Source organism: Anomaloglossus baeobatrachus, chromosome 11 (genome assembly GCF_048569485.1).
Source record: "Anomaloglossus baeobatrachus isolate aAnoBae1 chromosome 11, aAnoBae1.hap1, whole genome shotgun sequence".
In the NCBI taxonomy this organism is placed as follows: domain Eukaryota; kingdom Metazoa; phylum Chordata; class Amphibia; order Anura; family Aromobatidae; genus Anomaloglossus; species Anomaloglossus baeobatrachus.
In genome coordinates, this window is record NC_134363.1 from 171,521,641 (window position 1) to 171,543,397 (window position 21,757).

At 50.7% G+C, this 21,757-nt stretch overlaps 1 protein-coding gene across 4 annotated transcripts in view; it reads right to left on the reverse strand.

The window, feature by feature from the left end:
* The window catches only part of SIDT2 (SID1 transmembrane family member 2), a 118,466-nt gene that overhangs the window by 76,032 nt on the left and 20,677 nt on the right, over window positions 1–21,757 (reverse strand). For all 4 annotated transcript variants that reach the window (XM_075328338.1, XM_075328336.1, XM_075328335.1 and 1 more), the window contains exons 3-9: window positions 14,995–15,116; window positions 14,722–14,886; window positions 14,548–14,593; window positions 10,616–10,717; window positions 2,188–2,271; window positions 1,827–1,926; window positions 1,675–1,740 (exon numbers count right to left, since the gene is read on the reverse strand). In XM_075328338.1, the coding sequence (XP_075184453.1) occupies window positions 1,675–1,740; window positions 1,827–1,926; window positions 2,188–2,271; window positions 10,616–10,717; window positions 14,548–14,593; window positions 14,722–14,886; window positions 14,995–15,116 (685 nt within the window). The remainder of the gene's footprint in view (window positions 1–1,674; window positions 1,741–1,826; window positions 1,927–2,187; window positions 2,272–10,615; window positions 10,718–14,547; window positions 14,594–14,721; window positions 14,887–14,994; window positions 15,117–21,757) is intronic.

The following is a 21,757-nucleotide window of genomic DNA, read 5'->3' on the forward strand; positions in this document are numbered from 1 at the left end:
CTTGAGAAAAATCCTTTTTCTAGTGCGCACAGGGCCTTAGAGAGGTTATCACATATACACAATAAAAAGTAAAACAAAGTAATTATCATATTTTCGTGATTATAAGATGCACTTTTCTTCCCAAAAATTTGGGAGTAAAATGAAGATTGCATCATATAAACCAAATGCAGCTTACTGGGGGTGCTGGAAAGGGGTTGCAGAAGGCTGGGGCGACGCAGCGGGCTGTGCGGTAGGGGCTGCCATCCTGAATGTCGGCGGTGCGGGCTTCAAATAATGGCACCTGGAGTCGGCGAGTGTGCAGATGGAGCTCTCGGCTCAAGATCTCACCTGCGCCCATTTCTTTGAAGCCTGCTCTGCAGACAGTTTCTGAATGATCATCCTGCCTAACAGTGCCGCCGTCCGAAGCGAGCATCTGGAACACCCACTGCACCGATGGCAGCATCGCCCTACTCCAGCACCGCCCCTTCCTCTTCTGACCCAGCTTCCCCTCCGGTAAGATACCACTGGATCAGATGACGGACCCCATTTTTTTCTCTGTATATTTGGGGTGCGTATTAGTAACTTTCCGTATTTTTCGTTTTCTAACCGTTGGATAAGTGATAAAATAAGTTCTCGACAAGCCCTTTAAGACCCTTGCAATTACGATATAGATACATGCTGGTTATTTCTACATTCAGTAGCTCTTTGATCAAACTGACTACAATTAAAGGGTCGGTCTCATCACAGAAAACTCCTTTAACCACAACCATTCCTGAGAGCAAACCGATATTTCTCTGGGAGACGCCGGCTGCTCATTCCACCTCTAGGGCCGACCATTCACATATAGGGACGTCCATAAAAACACTGATCGTTCCGTTTTGTGATATCCTTCTGTTTATATACAGAGGGGTGGGGTCCCTCGAGGATGTGCACTTACCCCGTGGGTTTGTCTTGATACAACAACCCATTTAATAAAGTATTATGGCCTAAGCAAGTCATTATTTACCCTCTGGACCTGCAAAACCAGACATTTGGGACCCAAACAAAAAACAGAAGGGGGCGACTTCAATCCCTTCTTCTCTCTGGCCGCGGGACAGCAAGAGGGACTGAATGTAGCAGGTGGTGCAAAAAGACTGAGCGACCCATTAGGGGAGAGCCGATAACTTGGTTACAGCACAACACCCCCATATCCAGTTAGCAAAGTCTTTTCCAAAGCACAAACTTTATAATCAGAAGGGTGGGGGGGCGGCACAAATTTTTTTGGTCTGAAGACCACATCCAAACTTAAAAAGGGCATTTACACATGACAAATGTATGGCAAATACCGTCAAGTGTAGGGTTCAGTTCTGGGATTTCCATATCACAAAAGAAGGATTTTTGTGTACTCACCGTAAAATCTTTTTCTCCGAGTCTTCATTCGGGGACTGTGTCCCCCAATGAAACGAGAGAGAAAGGACAGTTGTTCCTACCTCAATTTGCACCAGCGAAAAGGAGACAAAGCAGCTGTGAGGTTATCCCCACTGTAGAACGTGGGGGTTACAGAAACTGCCGAGCATTTCACACCCCTCGTATACTACAATCAGGGAAAGCCCAAAGTGCTAAACAGAGAGGAGACCAAAGTATGATGTTGGGGCGCAGGGAATGGCGGCTGCAAATACCCCCTGGTGTAATTGATAATGAGCTCCGTCTACATACTGCTGATGGCGGGGCTGACCAGGACATCCAGGGTCTTCTGACGATCGCCATGCTCCACAGGGGTATCTGAAAAAGAATACTTACGCATTAGGGGGAAAAAAAACATAAAGCTGGGTCAAGGCAGAAGCCGACCATGAGCGTCCGAGAGTTACCTGGATCCAATGGATAATAGGGCAGACCCCCGCCACACGCCTCATCCTCAGTCTTCACAACAACCACAACGTAGAAGCCGCCTTTGTTGAAATCCTTTCTCTGGAATGGAAAGAATACATGGAGGAGTCAGGCAGGAACACATAGAAGTAAACCAAGAAGTCACAGAAGAGATCGGCAAATTCCACTACAATACAGTCTATCAGCAGACCAGGACTATCGATCCACTACAGAGGAGGAGAGTCCGGACAGATCATACACATTAGACCGCCTTTGTGGGAGGTAATCTGCAGTGAAGCTTTGTCTGGATTGTTTGTGAAAGGAACGGTGCTGTTTAATGCGTGATCAGGAGAGGAGACATACCTGGACCGTGATGGCCGCCTGCTTGGTCATGGTCTGATACATCCCAATAAAAGCAACGTTATTATCAAGGTCGTAAACTGGGCACTGAGAAGAAAAAAAAAAAAAAAACTAAAATTGTTGGCGAACACAATGAAACTTATTGACCACAAAGTTATCAAAAAATCTAAGGGGTACTTTGAACACTACGACATCGCAGGTGCGATGTTGGTGGGGTCATGTCGAAAGTGACGCACTTCGTGCGTCACTCTCGACATCGTAGTGTGTAAAGTCTAGATGATACGATATTAACGAGCGCAAAAGCGTCGTAATCGTATCATCGGTGCAGTGTCGGCGAAAACCATAATTACCTTGCTGCGACGGTCCGATGTTGTTCCTCGCTCCAGCGGCAGCACACATCGCTGTGTGTGAAGTCGCAGGAGCGAGGAACATCTACCTGCTTCACCGCGGCTCCTGACGGCTATGCGGAAGGAAGGAGCTGGGCGGGATGTTTACGTCCCGCTCATCTCCGCCCCTCCGCTTCTATTGGCCGCCTGCCGTGTGACGTCGCTATTAGCGCCGCACGGCCCGCCCCCTTAATAAGGAGGTGGGTCGCCGGCCAGAGCGACGTTGCAGGGCAAGGTGAGTGCATGTGAAGCTGGCGTAGCGATAATTTTCGCTACGCCAGCTATCACCACATATCGCTGCTGCGACAGGGGTGGGGACTATCGCGCTCGGCATCGCAGCATCGGCTTGCGATGTCGTAGTGTGCAAACTACCCCTAAGACTGCAAATCTCTTTTTTTTAACCCTGGTTGAAGGGCGCGGCAGAGGCTGCAGAGTTCAAAATCAAAGCGCTCCGACTCCAAATCTACATAGCCAAACTCGTCAACTTTAGGGCACGCTGCCATCTAATCTCCCTCCACCGCCTGATTGAAAAGGCATGCATGCCCAGCCAAGTAGAGCGTGCATGTGGAAAGTGTGAAAAGAAGGGAATTTTGTTACTTACCGTAAATTCCTTTTCTTCTAGCTCTTATTGGGAGACCCAGACGATTGGGTGTATAGCTACTGCCTCCGGAGGCCACACAAAGCATTACACTAAAAAGTGTAAGGCCCCTCCCCTTCTGGCTATACACCCCCAGTGGGATCACTGGCTCACCAGTTTTAGTGCAAAAGCAAGAAGGAGGAAAGCCAATAACTGGTTTAAACAAATTCACTCCGAGTAGAATCGGAGAACTGCAAACCGTTCAACATGAACCAACATGTGTACCCGCAAACAAACCAAAAATCCCGAAGGACAACAGGGCGGGTGCTGGGTCTCCCAATAAGAGCTAGAAGAAAAGGAATTTACGGTAAGTAACAAAATTCCCTTCTTCGGCGCTCTATTGGGAGACCCAGACGATTGGGACGTCCAAAAGCTGTCCCTGGGTGGGTAAAGAAATACCTTTTATTAGAGCTGCAAGACAGTCCTCCCCTACGGGGAGGCCACCGCCGCTTGCAGGACTCTTCTACCTAAGCTGGCGTCAGCCGAAGCATAGGTATGCACCTGATAGTGCTTGGTGAAAGTGTGCAGACTCGACCAGGTAGCTGCCTGGCACACCTGTTGAGCCGTAGCCTGGTGTCGTAATGCCCAGGACGCACCCACGGCTCTGGTAGAATGGGCCTTCAGCCCTGAAGGAACCGGAAGCCCTGCAGAACGGTAGGCTTCAAGAATTGGTTCTTTGATCCATCGAGCCAAGGTGGCTTTAGAAGCCTGCAACTCCTTGCACGGGCCAGCGACAAGGACAAAGAGTGCATCAGAGCGGCGCATGGGCGCCGTGCGGGAAATGTAGAATCTGAGTGCTCTCACCAGATCTAACAAATGTAAACCCTTTTCATACCGGTGAACCGGATGAGGGCAAAAGGAAGGTAAGGAGATATCCTGTTTAAGATGAAACGAGGATACTACCTTAGGGAGAAACTCTTGAATGGGGCGCAGCACTACCTCGTCCTGGTGGAACACCAGGAAGGGAGCCTTGGATGACAGAGCTGCCAGCTCAGACACTCGCCGAAGAGACGTGACGCAACAAGAAAAGCCACTTTCTGTGACAGGCGAGAAAAGGAAACGTCCTTCAGAGGCTCGAAAGGCGGCTTCTGGAGAGCAACTAGTACCCTGTTAAGATCCCATGGATCTAACGGCCGCTTGTACGGGGGCACGATATGAGAAAACGCCCTGCAGGAACGTGCGCACCTTAGGAAGTTGTGCCAGACGCTTCTGAAAAAAACACGGATAGTGCTGAGACTTGCCCTTTGAGGGAGCTGAGCGACAAGCCCTTTTCTAACCCCGATTGTAGGAAGGAAGAAAAGTAGGCAATGCAAATGGCCAGGGAGACACTCCCTGAGTAGAGCACCAGATTAAGAAAATCTTCCACGTTCTGTGGTAGATCTTAGCAGACGTGGGCTTCCTAGCCTGTCTCATGGTGGCAACGACTCCTTGGGATAATCCTGAAGACGCTAGGATCCAGGACTCAATGGCGACACAGACAGGTTCAGAGCCGCAAAATTCCAATGGAAAAAAGGCCCTTGGGACAGTAAGTCTGGCCGGTCTAGAAGTGACCACGGTCGGCCGACCGTGAGATGCCACAGATCCAGGTACCACGATCTCGTCGGCCAATCTGGGGCGACGAGTATGGCGTGGCTGCAATCGGATCTGATCTTGCGTAACACTCTGGGCAAGAGTGCCAGAGGCGGGAACACATATGGGAGCCGGAACTGAGACCCATCTTGGATTAAGGCGTCTGCCGCCAGAGCTCCTTGATCGCGCGATCGCGCTATGAATGCCGCGACCTTGTTGTTGTGCCTAGACGCCACCAGGTCGACGTCCGGCACCCCCCAGCGGCGACAGATCTCCCGAAACACTTCCGGGTGAAGGGACCATTCCCCTGCGTCCATACCCTGGCGACTGAGGAAGTCCGCTTCCTAATTTTCTACGCCTGGGATGTGAACCGCGGATATAGTGGATGCTGTGTCCTCCACCCACGTCAGAATCCGCCTGACTTCCTGGAAGGCTTGCCGACTGCGCGTCCCTCCTTGGTGGTTGATGTATGCCACCGCTGTGGAGTTGTCCGACTGGACTCGGATCTGCCTTCCTTCCAGCCACTGCTGAAGGGCTAGGAGGGCAAGATACACTGCCCTGATTTCCAGAACATTGAGCTGAAGGGTGGACTCCTGCTGAGTCCACGTACCCTGAGCCCTGTGGTGGAGAAAAACTGCTCCCCACCCTGACAGACTCGCATCTGTCGTGACCACTGCCCAGGATGGGGGTAGGAAGGATCTTCCCTGAGACAATGAGGTGGGAAGAAGCCACCATTGCAGAGAGTCCTTGGCCGTCTGGGAAAGGGAGACTTTCCTGTCCAGGGACGTTGACTTCCCGTCCCATTGGCGGAGAATGTCCCATTGAAGTGGGCGCAGATGAAACTGCGCCAAGGGAACTGCCTCCATGGCTGCCACCATCTTCCCTAGGAAGTGCATGAGGCGCCTTAAGGGGTGCGACTGGCCTTGAAGGAGAGACTGCACCCCTGTCTGTAGTGAACGCTGCTTGTTCAGCGGAAGCTTCACTATCGCTGATAGAGTATGAAACTCCATGCCAAAATACGTTAGTGATTGAGTCGGTGACAGATTTGACTTTGCAAAATTGATGATCCACCCGAAAGTCTGGAGAGTCTCCAGCGTAACATTCAGGCTGAGTTGGCATGCCTCGAGAGAGGGTGCCTTGACAAGTAGATCGTCCAAATAAGGGATCACCGAGTGTCCCTGAGAGTGCAAGACTGCTACCACTGCCGCCATGACCTTGGTGAAAACCCGTGGGGCTGTCGCCAGACCGAAGGGCAGGGCTACGGACTGAAGAAACTCGTCTTCAATAACGAAACGTAGCTAACGCTGGTGCTCTGGAGCAATCGGCACGTGGAGATACGTATCCTGATGTCTATTGATTCTAGGAAATTTCCTTGAGACATTGAGGCAATGACGGAGCGGAGGGTTTCATCCGGAACCGCCTGGCCTCCACGCGCTTGTTGAGCAGTTTTAGGTCCAGAACGGAAAGGAAAGAGCCATCCTTTTTTGGCACCACAACTAGATTGGAGGAAAACCGTGTCTTGTTCCTGAAGAGGAACAGGGATTACCACTCCTCCTGCCTGCAGAAGAGCATCGGCTCGGTGGGGAGGTGGGGACGTTCTGAAGAATCGAGTCGGAGGACGAGAACAGAACTCTGTCCTGTGCACGTGAGCACAATGTCCCTCACCCGCCGGTCTGTGACCTGTGGCAGCTAAATGTCACCAAAGGCGGGAGAGTCTGCCATCAACCGCGGATGCGGAGAGAAAGAGAGCTGAGAGTCATGAGGAGACCGCCTTGGTAGCGGTTCCTCCAGTTGCCTTCCTTGGGCGTGATTGAGCCCGGCCGGAATCTGAGCCCCTCTGAGGCTTTGTTGCCCTTTTGGACGAGGACAATTGGGACCTGCCCAAGCTTGGGAAGGACCGAAATCTCGACTATCCTTCCAGGACCGCATTAATAGGGTAAGTCGCAATGCAGACATTGCGAGGTTACGGACGCCCCTGCGACACAGATGTACATGTGCTCAAGACCAGCTGCGCAAGAACAGCTGAAAAGCTTAGGGTGCCCATACGGCTGTGAATGCCGGAGCAACCGACACGCCGATAGCCTCATAGACAGAATTCAACCAGAGTCCATCTGTCTGTCAATGGCATCTTTAAGTGAAGTCCCATTTCCAGTGCAACTATGGCTCTAGCCGGAAGCCTGGAGATTGGAGAATCCACCTTTGGACCCTGGGTCCAGCGCTTGACCACGTCAGGGGGAAAGGGATAACGTGTATCCTTAATACGTTTGGAGAAAACGCTTATCTGGGAAGCGTGGTGTTCCTGGATTGCTTCTCTGAAGTCAGCGTGGCCAGAAAAATACTCAATATACGTTTGAGCTACTGAAATGGGACTTCTCCTGCTGTGAAGCTGACTCCTCGCTGGGGGAGCTGAGGGAGAAAGATCCAACATTCCATTGATGGACGCTATAGGATCATTCCCTATGGCGTCACCATCCGGTGTATCCGGATTGAGAGCGGTGTCAGGATCAAAGTCCTGATGAGCTACGTCTGCCTCATCATACAGAGAGTCCTCCTGGGACCCCCCCGGAGCACCGATTTTATTCCAAATGAGGGTGGCCAGGGAGCAATGAACCAGATTGCCCATGGCCTGTCTGGACTGCAAGTCTCTATCCCATGACAATATATCAGCCGAAACTGCAACTCCTTCCCTGTACTTGGACAGGGTTGACAGGTGGTTCCTTTGGCCACGTCTAGTAGAGACCCCGGCTGACCAAGTGCTACAGGGGAGCATTGCACACAATGGGGGTCAGTGCCGTGGAACAGTATCAATTGCAGTAAAAACAGCATCGAAAGCCTGTGTTGCTTATATGCTGCTGCCGACTAGCCATCTAGGAGTATAGAGCCAAGAATGGCGACCGTACAGTGCAATGTATAGCATACAAGCATAAAGTACAATGAACACTGCAGCACATGCAATACAAGCAGCATAGAAAGCCTGTGCCTTGGCACCCCTGCTTTTCTGCTGCTGTAGACTAGCCATCTAGGGGAATATAGCCCAGAATAGCGACCGTACAGTGCAATGTATAGCATACAAGCATAAGTACAAATTAACACTGCAGCACCTGTGTGCCTCAGATACAATCAGCATAGAAAGCCTGTGTCTTAGCACCCCTGCTTTCCTGCTGCTGATGTGTCGCCATCTAAGAGGGCATATAGCCAAAAATAGCGACCTATGCAGTGTAAGCATAAAATACAAATGGACAACTGCGGTATTTAGTGGGGTCAGCACTTCAGGTGCCGCTTACCGCCCGCCTATACGCGGGTGTGTGGTCGCCCCAGTCCTGTGCCTGGTTGCCCAGAGTCCGTTCTCTCAGCTCGGCCTGCAGGAATGGCCGCCGGCGTCCTTCTCCAGCTCGTGTGAGTAGGGGAGGGCCGTGGGCGTGCCCCAAGTCAGAGCGGGAAACCGGCGTCCCACAGTGTCCAGTGAGAGGGCTGGAGCATGTAAATAAGGCTCCAGCCCTCGGCGCTGCCGATTGTACAGCGTCTCTCCCCTACCCTGATTGACAGGGTGGGTGCGGGAACGAAGCGGAGCTAGGCCGCAAAAGCCGGGGACTGGATTTATAAGCGCCGCCGCCGTAAAAGCGCGGTCGGCGCTAAGTCCCCGGCGCACTACAAGTCCCAGCCGCGCCGCCGCTCCCGGAGCGTCCGGCGCAGTAGTTCCCAATACATAAAGTCACTCAGCTAGGCTGCAGTGACTGTAACCCTTTACTGTCCCCGGCGCACTAGCACACCCAGCAAGTCTGGAGTGTGCTGTGCCTGAGTGTACGGGGACACAGAGTACCTGAATGGTGCAGGGCCATGTCCCTGAAGGGTACCCAGCTCCGTATCCAGCAGGTTCAATGGGTCTGTGGATGGAGCCCGGCCTCAGGGCTTTGGGGCCGGTAAGATCCCACTTCCTCAGAGCCCCTCAGGGGGATGGGGAAGGAAAACAGCATGTGGGCTCCAGCCTCCGTACCAGCAATAGGTACCTCAACCTTACAAACCGCAAGTGTGGTGAGAAGGGAGCATGCTGGGGACCCTATATGGGCCCTCTTTTCTTCCATCCGATATAGTCAGCAGCTACTGCTGACTAAACAGTGGAGCTATGCGTGGATGTCTGACCTCCTTCGCACAAAGCAGAAAACTGGTGAGCCAGTGATCCCACTGGGGGTGTATAGCCAGAAGGGGAGGGGCCTTACACTTTTTAGTGTAATGCTTTGTGTGGCCTCCGGAGGCAGTAGCTATACACCCAATCGTCTGGGTCTCCCAATAGAGCGCCGAAGAAATAGCTGTAAGCCAAAAACAAGTGTCATTTAAAACTGCCCCCCAACCAAAAAGAGGATGGTCATTCTACCGACAACCATATAACTCAACCAAAGACGCGAACACTCGCCTCAGGAGAGCGTTCATTTTCTCTATGGGACTGGCAGAGATTTCTTTTCCTACAGATCAAAATGATCAAGTGAATCATCACCAACTGCCTGATCCTCATCTTCCCCCCCCCTACCACCCCAGATTAATCCACACTAGACCAACTGTTCCCTCAAATCAGCAGATCCAGACACATTTGGACCCATTAACTCAAGTTAAGGAAACACTATCCAAATATAAAAATAATAATAATAATAATAATATAAAAGATATTAAAGGGTATCTGTCACCCTTTTGAGTTTTTTTAGTTACCAATATCGACATACAGGTGAAATTAGCAATACCTGTATACCTCCTGGATGTGGGGTCACTTTGGAAAAATCCTTTTAGATCTTCTATCTTCCAGGCTATGGGGTGTTCACTGCCCGGAAGATAAGCCAGCTTCCAGTCTTCATTATACAATATGGTTCCCCAGCACCTGCGCACAGCAAATGTGAAGACTGTGCCCTTGTGTGGGAAGTCTTCAATTTTGCTAGGCGCAGGTGCTGCAAAGTCACTGCTACGCCTCAGTGCAGGGAGAACGACGGCAGGCAGAATGTGCAGGCGTGCGATTTCTGGCCATGCACCTGATGTCACAGGGACCCTGACGAGAAAGGGGAGGAAGAATTCTGTACAATGAAGACTGGTGGCCGGCTTATCTTCCAGGCAGCGCACGCCCCATAGCCTGGGAGAAAGGAGATTTTGGAAAATTCTTTTATATCTCCTATCTCCCAGGCTATGGGGTGTGCGCTGTTTGGAAGATAAACCGGCAGCCAGTCTTCATTATACAGGATTCTTCCCCGGCACACAGCAAAATTGAAGACGGCATCCTTCTCTGGGCATTCTTCAATTTTGATGTACGCAGGCGCCGCAAAGTCACTGCAACTTCACAGTGCAGGGGGAATGACGGCAGGCAGAACACTCAGGCGCGGGATTTCTGGCTGTGCACCTGACATCACAAGGACTCTAAAGAGAAGGGGAGGAAGAATGCGGTCTAATGAAGACCAGAAGCTGGCTCATTTTCCTGACAGCACATGCCCCATAGCCTAGAAAATGGGATATGTGAGAAATTTTGTTACGGTATATTGAAGGCCGGAGGCTGGCTTATCTTCCAGGCAGCACACGCCCCATAGCCTGGAAGATGGGAGATCTAAAAAAGATTTTTCCAAAATGACCCATCTTCCAGGAGGCATACAGGTATGACTAATTTCACCTCCATGCCCATATTAATAGTTAAAAACACTCAAAAGGGTAACAGATTCCCTTTTAGTCGTGGTCTGTAAAGCAATTTAAAAATTACACCCAAGAATAAGACATCATGCAAATCTTTATTTCCACATAAATTATGCAAAATCCAAGTCTGTAGTGGAGTTAATTCTGAACGTCGGTGTGATATTTCCAGCGTACATACCTGAATGTCTTGTATTGAAATGACAGAGCAAGGAAATGCAGAAGGAGACTTGACTTTCACAATCACCGAGTCAACCTCCGGTGGAAAACCGTATTTAAAGTACTGCAAAGAGACAATAATCCCGGTATAAAAGTACAGAATAAGAGAGGACATTGCTTGCTCGGCTTCCGTGCTCTAACTTCGTACAGACACCACATCTTCACAACGTACGAAATAATCAGGAAGATCCATATAACTAAGCCTCCAATGGACCAGGGACTTAACAGGATTTCTGGCATTTGACAATAACGTCCTACACTTAGGATAACGTCATCAACGAGCGGTTCATGGGGGTCTCACTTCTGGGACTCCAAAACAACCAAGAAAAGGTAACCGGATAACTCCATGCCTCCATCACTTCTGCTCCTGGCATTTATAGGAGAGTGGTTGTGTTCGAGGACGGAACGTCGGGCAATGCCAAGTCTCAGAAACATCCCATTCCCTTTAAGCAGTAGTGTCTTGAAAAGGGAAAGTCTTTTGTGTCCCCTTCTAAATGGCTTGACTTGTGGGCTCATAAGGCGGGCTTCACATCAGCAGTATTCTGCCGCAATGCCGGATCTATCACAAATGCGTTTCAGTTCCATTCATTTCCAATGGAATCGCAGCAAGATGCGGTCACATGCTGTTGTGTATGGCGCATGCAACTGCATGTGACCGCATCTTGCCGCGATTCTATTGGAAATTAATGGAACTGAAACGCATTTGTGCCGGATCCGGCTTTGCGGCAAAATACTGCTGATGTGAGTGCCGCCTTACTGGGTTATATTTTTGTTTCAGTATAATCAGTGTTTTAATCGGAAGGAGATCATCACTACAGGACTAAGTGTCAACTGCCTCTTGGTCCAACCACACTCCCACTTTTGATTGTCAACGTTCTGCCTATGCAGTGTATACAGAAAGCTGTCCAATCAGTGATGTGGGCGCGCTTATACAGAGCTCAGCATTCTGAGCTCTGCTGTGAAGAAAAAAGGGATTGTATCAAAATGACAGCACATGCGGTTGTGTGCATTATACACAACCGCATGTGACCGGAACTTGCTGCGAGTCCATAGGAAATGCATTGAAGTGAAAAGCATTTGTGGCGGATCCGGCATTGTGGCAGAATACCGCTGATGTGAAGCCCGCCTAAGGCAGGTGGATTCTACTAGATGCAAATGCGCCGAACAGAGGACGTCATCAACATTAATCAGAGGGCAAGCGGCCGGGTTTAGAAGCCGATAGCAGGTGTAGGACGTCCCCTCGGCTCCGATTTCCATTTGATATAGAAAGAGTGGATTCGATCAGATATTCGGGGATTAAAGGGTGAAATGAACACATTTAGAAACATCTTTATCGGGAGAATAATCGAGTAGTAGTCGTCATTTTGAAACTAACTATGAATCTATCACGTAAACCTTGGCAGGCACAAACAAAAAGGTCAATAAAAACCCAACAAGAAGGTCAAAGACCGCTGGAAAAAGCATAAAAAGCTCATTAAAACTTCCTAAGTCATCTGACACCGTGCCCGCGACGTGGAGATTTTATTACGAGGCGGGTTCAGTATGACGTTCTCTTCTCGATTACTTTTTGTAAAGTCTGACGTGCCAGTGTGGAGGTCAGAATTCGGCCGCTACATCTTGGGGGTCCTGCATTCCTGGTGTAAATGCGCCGGTAGTGCACGTGATCACTGCACCACTCTGTCTATGAGAGCAGTGGTCACACATGCACATTACCGTTCATATGCGTCACTTAACTTTATTTGTGTCATAAACCCCTTCATAATGCAGCTTGCATGGGCGATTACCGAGGGGTGCAGCTGCCACCAAACAGCTGACTTAGGCTATGTGCGCACAGTGCGTTTTTCGCGGCGTTTTTGGGGTGCGTTTTTGGCCTCAAAACTGCATGACTTTGCTTTCCCAGCAAAGTCTATGAGTTTTCAATTTTGCTGTCCGCACACAACTGTTTTTTTAAGCTGCGTTTTTGAGCTTAAAAAAAAAAAAAAAAAAAATGGACATGTCAATTCTTTCCTGCGTTTTTCTGCGTTTTCCCCCCATGCAATGCATTGGAAAAATGCAGAGATCAAAAACGCAGCAAAACGCAGCCAAAAACGCACCAAATCGCGGTAAAAATGCATGCGTTTTTTGCCGCTTTTTTACGCGGGTGCGTTTTTGTGCGTTTTTAGCGGCCAAAAACGCAGCGTCAAAAAAAAACGCAGTGTGTGAACTTAGCTTTACTGACACAGGATATCCAACATTGTTATTCAGACATTTCTTAATAAAAAATTCTCAGCTTGGAGGGCGGTGACAAGCAAGACACCCTTAGTTAATATCTTCATAATATGGAAATTCAAGGGATTGTCCACTTCCTCAAAAAGAAACAAATCATACTTCAGGGACATTGCACTGATAGCCGTGCATCAGTCACCAGATATCAGTATAAACTGCATACATTATTAAAGGGAACCTGTCAGCTGCAATATACACCCAGGACCACGAGCAGTTCTGGGTGTATATTGCTAATCCCTGCCTAACTGTCCCTATACACACTAACATAGATAAAAAGATCTTTAGAAAAAGTATTTCTAGAGATCCTTTATGATATGCTAATGAGCACAGGGACTAATCGCAAGAGGGTTAGTTCCCCTAACTAGTCTGCCCTCTTAGCACGGCCAGAGGGGCGTGCCAACATGCTATTCGATGAACATTGCTTAAAGTCATCAGCGGTGATGTGAGTACCTGTGTGCGTTGTCACAGCTTCAGAATGCCGGGTTTAGGTTAAGTGCGCATGATCAGAAGTCCCGACACTTCCAGTCAGGCACACTAGACCTCTGAAGCCAGGACGTGTACACCCGGCTTCATAGTGTGCATAACCGGACGTGTCGGGACTTCTGATCGTGAGCACTGACCCTAAACCCGGCGTCAGAGGCGGTGACAACGGACACAGGTACGCGCGTCACCGCTGATTATGCCGGGCAATGAATAGCATGCCCACAGGAGCGTAGTAAGAGGGCGGACTAGTCGAGGAAATAACTCCTTTGTGACTAGTCCCTGCACTCATTAGCATATCATAAAGGATCTTTAGAAATACTTTTTCTAGAGCTCTTTATGTATCCTACTAAATGCTAGGACAGTTAGGCAGGGATTAGTAATATGCACCCAGAACTGCTCGTGGATCTGGGTGCATATTGGACCTGACAGGTTCCCTTTAAACAGATCACTTGGACCTGATCAGGCTGTTGTATTTACTATGAAATCCATGTCAGATTAGCTGTATAATTCAGATATTAACAAGGAGTCAAGCTATAGAGTTAAAAAACAACAGCTCATGAATTCAAGTGTAATCAGTCTCTGTCCATTCAGACTGACTGCTGCAGCTTGTATTGAGCAGTGTGAGATCTCAGCATCAGCAGGAAAACTGAGCAGCTGATAATCAGATTAGGTGGGAGGATGGGCAGCAGAGAGGGAAGACCTTCATGAGCTGTCAATCAAGTCAAGTGGGCAGAGATTGAGCAACAGGAACACAAATGAGATATCAGGCTAGGTGGCCGAAGATTCAGAAACAGCAGGGAGGAGGGACACTGAGGAGCTGTCAATTAGGATAGATGGGTGCAGATTAATGATAGAGTTACACAGATAGCCTAACGTGGATTATCATGGCAAGGAGTTTGTATGTTCTCCCAGTGTTTGTGTTTGTTTCCTCCAGGTACTCCGGGTTCCTCCCACACTCCAAAGACATACAGATAGGGAATGTAAATTGTATAGATTGTGAGCCCCAATAGGGACAGTGGTCCTGATGTATGTAAAGCACTGCGGAATATATGTTAGCACTATATAAAAATAAAGATTTTTTTATTTAAGTATACCAAGACACACATGAACCTTGCTGCCCCCATGGACTCGTCCCCCGTCACATACCTGAGGCTGAGCGGGCGTTGCATTAAAACTGAACAGTTCTTCAGTCCTATATAGAAAATAAATAAAATTAAGCCTCATGAAGTGTGCACAGACACAGATGTGACCTGTAAAAAAACAAACAAAACAAACAAAAAAAAAACCAAAACAAAACATAAGCCTGACCCAAAGCCTCACCGCAACACAAAGCTATCGACGTGTGTGACGCGCAGGAAGTAGGTCGCGTTCTTCTCCGACAAAGTAGAAACGTCCACGAAGAAGGACTCTGTCTTAGACTCTGCCCGAGTGGGCGGTTGGCACAGCGTGCGTCCGACATCCTGATATTGGTAATTGCGCTGGTACCTGCGGAAAACAAACATTTCTAAACATAAGAGTAAATATGAAGCTACAGTAAAGAGTGTAGAACGTGGACAGATACAGGGATCACCAAGAAGAACGGTGGCCACTTACAAGCCCCTGAGAGTCAGTGGTACTTGGAAAGACACGACAGCCTCCTTCTGCCGGACAACAAAGAGCAGCGGGGGTCCTTTTTGGTCAGACAGCACCTTCACGGACACTCGGACTCCTTCAGTCTAAAACACAAAAAAGTCCCATCATAATACAAAATAATTGTGCCCTCATACAAACAAATTAAGGGAAGTTAAATAGGCACTCGATACAGCATGGCCGTGATCATGGGAGGTGTTCTGGGGCACGGAGCAGCCAGTGCAGAGCGTGCCATTCATTTCAGGCAACTGTTCTGTGCACGAGTAACACTTTGTGCATTATATGGCACCAGGTTTACCCCTTTGGAGGCTTTAATTAGTGATAGAGGGTGTAGACTCGTCACCATGCAGTCTCCCATACACAGCACACAGGCATGAGGGATTCCTGCTGTCCTGGCTCCATTATATTGCAGGACTGAGCAGTGTAGCTGTGACTCCAGCTCTGGGTGAGATAAAACATGTACTAGAAGAAGGGAATTTTGTTTACTTACCGTAAATTCCTTTTCTTCTAGCTCCAATTGGGAGACCCAGACAATTGGGTGTATAGCTACTGCCTCCGGAGGCCACACAAAGCATTACACTTAAAAGTGTAAGGCACCTCCCCTTCTGCCTATACACCCCCCGTGGGATCACGGTTCCTCAGTTTTAGTGCCAAAGCAAGAAGGAGGAAAGCCAATAACTGGTTTAAGAACAAATTCAATCCGAAGGAACATCGGAGAACCGAAACCATTCAACATGAACAACATGTGTACCCGAAAAAACAAAAATCCCTAAGCAAACAGGGCGGGTGCTGGGTCTCCCAATTGGAGCTAGAAGAAAAGGAATTTACGGTAAGTAAACAAAATTCCCTTCTTCTTTGGCGCTCCATTGGGAGACCCAGACAATTGGGACGTCCAAAAGCAGTCCCTGGGTGGGTATAATAACCCCTCGTGATAGGACCGTAAAAACAGCCCTACCCTACAGGTGGGCAGTCGCCGCCTGAAGGACTTGTCTACCTAGGCTGGCGTCCGCCGAAGCGTAGGTATGCACTTGATAGTGTTTGGTAAAAGTGTGCAGACTCGACCATGTAGCCGCCTGGCACACCTGCTGAGCCGTAGCCTGGTGTCGTAATGCCCAGGACGCACCCACGGCTCTGGTAGAATGGGCCTTCAGCCCTGAGGGAACCGGAAGCCCAGCAGAACGGTAGGCTTCAAGAATTGGTTCCTTGATCCACCGAGCCAGGGTGGATTTGGAAGCTTGCGACCCTTTGCGCTGACCAGCGACAAGGACAAAGAGTGCATCCGAGCGGCGCAGGGGCGCCGTGCGGGAAATGTAGATCCTGAGTGCTCTCACGAGATCCAACAAATGCAAATCCTTTTCACATTGATGAACTGGACGAGGGCACAAGGAAGGCGAGGAGATATCCTGATTAAGATGAAACGGGGATACCACCTTAGGGAGAAACTCCGGAATAGGGCGCAAAACCACCTTGTCCTGGTGAATCACCAGGAAGGGAGATTTGCATGACAGCGCTGCTAGCTCGGACACTCGTCGAAGAGACGTGACCGCTACTAGAAAGGTCACTTTCTGTGAAAGGCGAGAAAGGGAAACATCCCTCATAGGCTCGAAAGGCGGCTTCTGGAGAGCAATTAGAACCCTATTCAGATCCCAGGGCTCTAACGGCCGCTTGTAAGGAGGGACGATATGACAGACCCCTTGCAGGAACGTGCGCACCTGAGGAAGTCGTGCTAGGCGCTTCTGAAAAAATACCGATAGCGCTGAGACTTGCCCCTTGAGGGAGCTGAGCGACAAACCTTTTTCCAACCCGGATTGCAGGAAGGAAAGAAAAGTAGGCAATCTAAATGGCCAGGGAGAGACTCCCTGAGCAGAGCACCAAGACAAGAATATTTTCCACGTCCTGTGGTATATCTTGGCGGAGGAAGGTTTTCTGGCCTGTCTCATGGTGGCAATGACCTCTTGAGACAATCCTGAACCCGCTAGGATCCAGGACTCAATGGCCACACAGTCAGGTTCAGGGCCGCAGAATTCTGATGGAAAAACGGCCCTTGAGACAGCAAGTCTGGTCGGTCTGGTAGTGCCCACGGTTGGCCTACCGCGAGGTGCCACAGATCCGGGTACCACGACCTCCTTGGCCAGTCTGGAGCGACGAGGATGGCGCGGCGGCAGTCGGACCTGATCTTGCGCAGCACTCTGGGCAACAGAGCCAGAGGTGGAAACACATAAGGAAGCTGGAACTGCGACCAATCTTGAACTAAGGCGTCAGCCGCCAGAGCTCGGTGATCGTGAGACCGTGCCATGAAAAGTGGGACCTTGTTGTTGTGCCGAGACGCCATTAGGTCGACGTCCGGCATCCCCCAGCGGCGACAGATCTCCTGAAACACGTCCGGGTGAAGAGACCATTCCCCTGCGTCCATACCCTGGCGACTGAGGAAGTCTGCTTCCCAGTTGTCCACGCCTGGGATGTGAACTGCGGATATGGTGGAAGCCGTGTCTTCCACCCACGTCAGAATCCGCCGGACTTCCTGGAAGGCTTGCCGACTGCGAGTTCCTCCTTGGTGGTTGATGTATGCCACCGCTGTGGAGTTGTCCGACTGAATTCGGATCTGCTTGCCTTCCAGCCACTGCTGGAAGGCTTGTAGGGCAAGATAAACTGCTCTGATCTCCAGAACGTTGATCTGAAGAGTGGACTCTTGCTGAGTCCACGTACCTTGAGCCCTGTGGTGGAGAAAGACTGCTCCCCACCCTGACAGACTCGCATCTGTCGTCACTACCGCCCAAGATGGGGGTAGGAAGGATTTCCCTTTCGACAATGAGGTGGGAAGCAGCCACCATCGAAGAGAATCCTTGGCCGCCTGAGAGAGAGAGACGTTGCTGTCGAGGGACTTCGACCTCCCGTCCCATTGGCGGAGAATGTCCCATTGTAGTGAACGCAGATGAAACTGCGCGAAAGGGACTGCCTCTATTGCTGCCACCATCTTCCCTAGGAAGTGCATGAGGCGTCTCAAGGGGTGCGACTGGCCCTGAAGGAGAGATTGCACCCCTGTCTGTAGTGAACGCTGTTTGTCCAGCGGAAGCTTCACTATCGCTGAGAGAGTATGAAACTCCATGCCAAGATATGTTATCGACTGGGTCGGGGTTAGATTTGACTTGGAAAAGTTGATGATCCACCCGAAACCCTGGAGGGTCTCCAGCGCCACGTTCAGGCTGTGTTGGCATGCCTCTTGAGAAGGCGCCTTGACCAGCAGATCGTCCAAGTAAGGGATCACGGAGTGTCCCTGAGAGTGTAGGACTGCAACTACAGCTGCCATGACTTTGGTGAAGACCCGTGGGGCTGTCGCCAGACCAAAGGGCAGGGCTACGAACTGAAGGTGTTCGTCTCCTATAACGAAGCGTAGAAAACGCTGATGCTCTGGTGCAATCGGTACGTGGAGATAAGCATCCTTGATGTCTATTGATGCTAGGAAATCTCCTTGAGACATTGCGGCGATGACGGATCGGAGGGATTCCATCCGGAACCGTCTGGTTCTCACGTGGTTGTTGAGAAGTTTTAGGTCCAGAACGGGACGGAAGGATCCGTCCTTTTTTGGTACCACAAACAAATTGGAGTAAAAACCGTGACCTTGCTCTTGAAGAGGAACAGGGATCACCACTCCTTCCGCCTTTAGAGAGCACACCGCCTGCAGGAGAGCATCGGCTCGGTCGGGAGGCGGAGACGTTCTGAAGAATCGAGTTGGAGGACGAGAACTGAACTCTATCCTGTACCCGTGAGACAGAATGTCTCGCACCCAACGGTCTTGGACCTGTGGCAGCCAAATGTCGCCAAAGCGGGAGAGCCTGCCACCGACCGAGGATGCGGAGGGAAGAGGCCGGAAGTCATGAGGAAGCCGCCTTGGTAGCGGGTCTTCCGGCTGTCTTTTTTGGGCGTGACTGAGCCCGCCAAGAATCTGAACTCCTCTGATCTTTTTGAGTCCTTTTGGACGAGGAGAATTGGGACCTGCCCGAGCCTCGAAAGGACCGAAACCCCGACTGTCCCCTCCTCTGTTGGGGTTTGTTTTGTCTGGGCTGAGGTAAGGATGAATCCTTACCCTTGGACTGTTTAATGATTTCATCCAAGCGCTCACCAAACAGCCGGTCACCAGAAAATGGCAAACTGGTTAAACATTTCTTGGAAGCAGAATCTGCTTTCCATTCCCTTAACCACAAGGCTCTGCGTAAAACCACGGAGTTGGCAGATGCCACTGCCGTACGGCTCGTAGAGTCCAGGACAGCATTAATCGCGTAAGACGCAAATGCAGACATTTGAGAGGTTAAGGATGCCACCTGCGGAACAGATGTACGTGTGACCGTGTCAATCTGTGCAAGACCAGCTGAAATAGCTTGGAGTGCCCATACAGCTGCGAATGCAGGAGCAAACGACGCGCCGATAGCTTCATAGATGGATTTCAACCAGAGCTCCATCTGTCTGTCAGTGGCATCTTTAAGTGCAGCCCCATCCTCCACTGCAACTATGGATCTAGCCGCAAGTCTGGAGATAGGGGGATCCACCTTGGGACACTGGGTCCAGCTCTTGACCACGTCAGGAGGAAAGGGATAACGTGTATCCTTAAGCCGGTTGGAGAAACGCTTATCTGGATAAGCGTGGTTTTTCTGGACTGACTCTCTAAAGTCAGAATGGTCCAGAAAAGTACTTAATTTATGCTTGGGATACCTGAAATGGAATTTCTCCTGCTGTGAAGCTGACTCCTCCACTTGAGGAGCTGGGGGAGAAATATCCAACATTCTATTGATGGACGCTATAAGATCATTCACTATGGCGTCACCATCAGGAGTATCCAGATTGAGAGCGGTCTCAGGATCAGAATCCTGATCAGCTACCTCCGGCTCATCACCCAGAGAATCCTCCTGCTGAGACCCTGACCAGTGAGATGAAGTAGAGGGCCGCTCATAGCGAGCTCGCTTAGGCTGTCTGGGACTGTCGTCCGTGTCAGAGCCATCACCCTGGGATGCGTGGAACACCCCCGGAGCCCGGAGCTGTTCCAACTGAGGGGGGCCAGGGAGCAATGAATCAACAGTGCCCATGGTCTGAGTTACTGGTCTAGACTGCAAAGTCTCTAGAATCTGAGACATAGTCACAGATAATCTATCCGCAAAAATTGCAAACTCTGTCCCCGTCACCTGGACAGTATTCACAGGTGGATCTCTCTGGGACACCTCCAGCAGGGGCCCCGGCCGAGCAGGGGGCACAGGGACCGAACACTGCACACAATGGGGGGTCAGTGGAACCTGCCGGTAGAACAGCCTCACAAGCGGTGCAAGCAGCATAAAAAGCCTGTGCCTTGGCACCCCTGTTTTTTGCGGACGACATGCTGTATTCTCCACAGAGTAATCCAGGAGGGTATATAGCCAAGAATCACCAGCGACTTTTAGTGCAATGTATAGCATGCAAGCATAAAAATACAGTTGAACACTTCGTCACTAGTGGGGTCAGCACCGGAGGTGCCGCTTACCGCCCGCTAAAAGCGGGTTGTAGTCGCCAGAATCCCGTGCCTGGGTCTCCCAGAACTTGTCTCCCCTTTCCAGCTCAGCCTGCACATCAGGAATGGCTGCCGGCGTTCTGTGAAGAGGGGCGGACCGTGGGCGTGCCTCAGACAAAGTGCGGGAAACTGGCTTCCCACTGAGCTCAATGTGAGGGCTGGAGTATGTAAGGCAGATTCCAGCCCTCAGCGCTGACGTTCTGCATAGCGTCCCGCCCTTCCCCTGACTGGCAGGCCTGGGGGCGGGAACGAAACGGAACTAGGCCGCAAAAGCCGGGGACTCTAGTAAAAAGCGCGGCCGACAAATATGCACTGCCAGCGCGGAAGTCCCCGGCGCACCACAAGTCCCAGCCGCGTCGCAGTAAAAACTGCCAGCAGGGGCCGGCACGGCAGTTCCCCACACATAAACTCCCTCAGCAAGCTGTGGAAGTGTGGCACAAGCGCAGCAGCGCTATTGTCCCCGGCGCACTAACACACCCAGCAATGCTGCAGTGTGTGCGCGGTCTGTACGGGGACACAGAGTACCTTGGTGTAGCAGGGCCCTGTCCCTGACGATACTCCGCTCCATATCCAGCAGATTCCCCAGGGGCTGTGGACGGAGCACGGTCTCTGTGCCTGGAGACCGGTAAATCCCACTTCACCCAGAGCCCAAAGGGGGATGGGGAAGGATGCAGCATGTGGGCTCCAGCCTCTGTACCCGCAATGGGTACCTCAACCTTAACAAACACCGCCGACACAAAGTGGGGTGAGAAGGGAGCATGCTGGGGGCCCAAGTATGGGCCCTCTTTTCTTCCATCCGACATAGTCAGCAGCTGCTGCTGACTAAACAGTGGAGCTATGCGTGGATGTCTGACCTCCTTCGCACAAAGCTTGAAAACTGAGGAACCGTGATCCCACGGGGGGTGTATAGGCAGAAGGGGAGGGGCCTTACACTTTTGAGTGTAATGCTTTGTGTGGCCTCCGGAGGCAGTAGCTATACACCCAATTGTCTGGGTCTCCCAATGGAGCGCCAAAGAAAGTAGCAGCACTGTCATTGTGTGTCAGTCTTCCTCCCCTCTCCATACATTTCAATAATAAAATTTTGACCCAACCCCCGCCCCCCCCCCCTCCACCCGACGAAAAGGACGCCGAAACGCGCGCATTGGGGTTGGCGTCATATGTATGTGCAGGTCCCACTCTGCTCAGGTAAAGCTC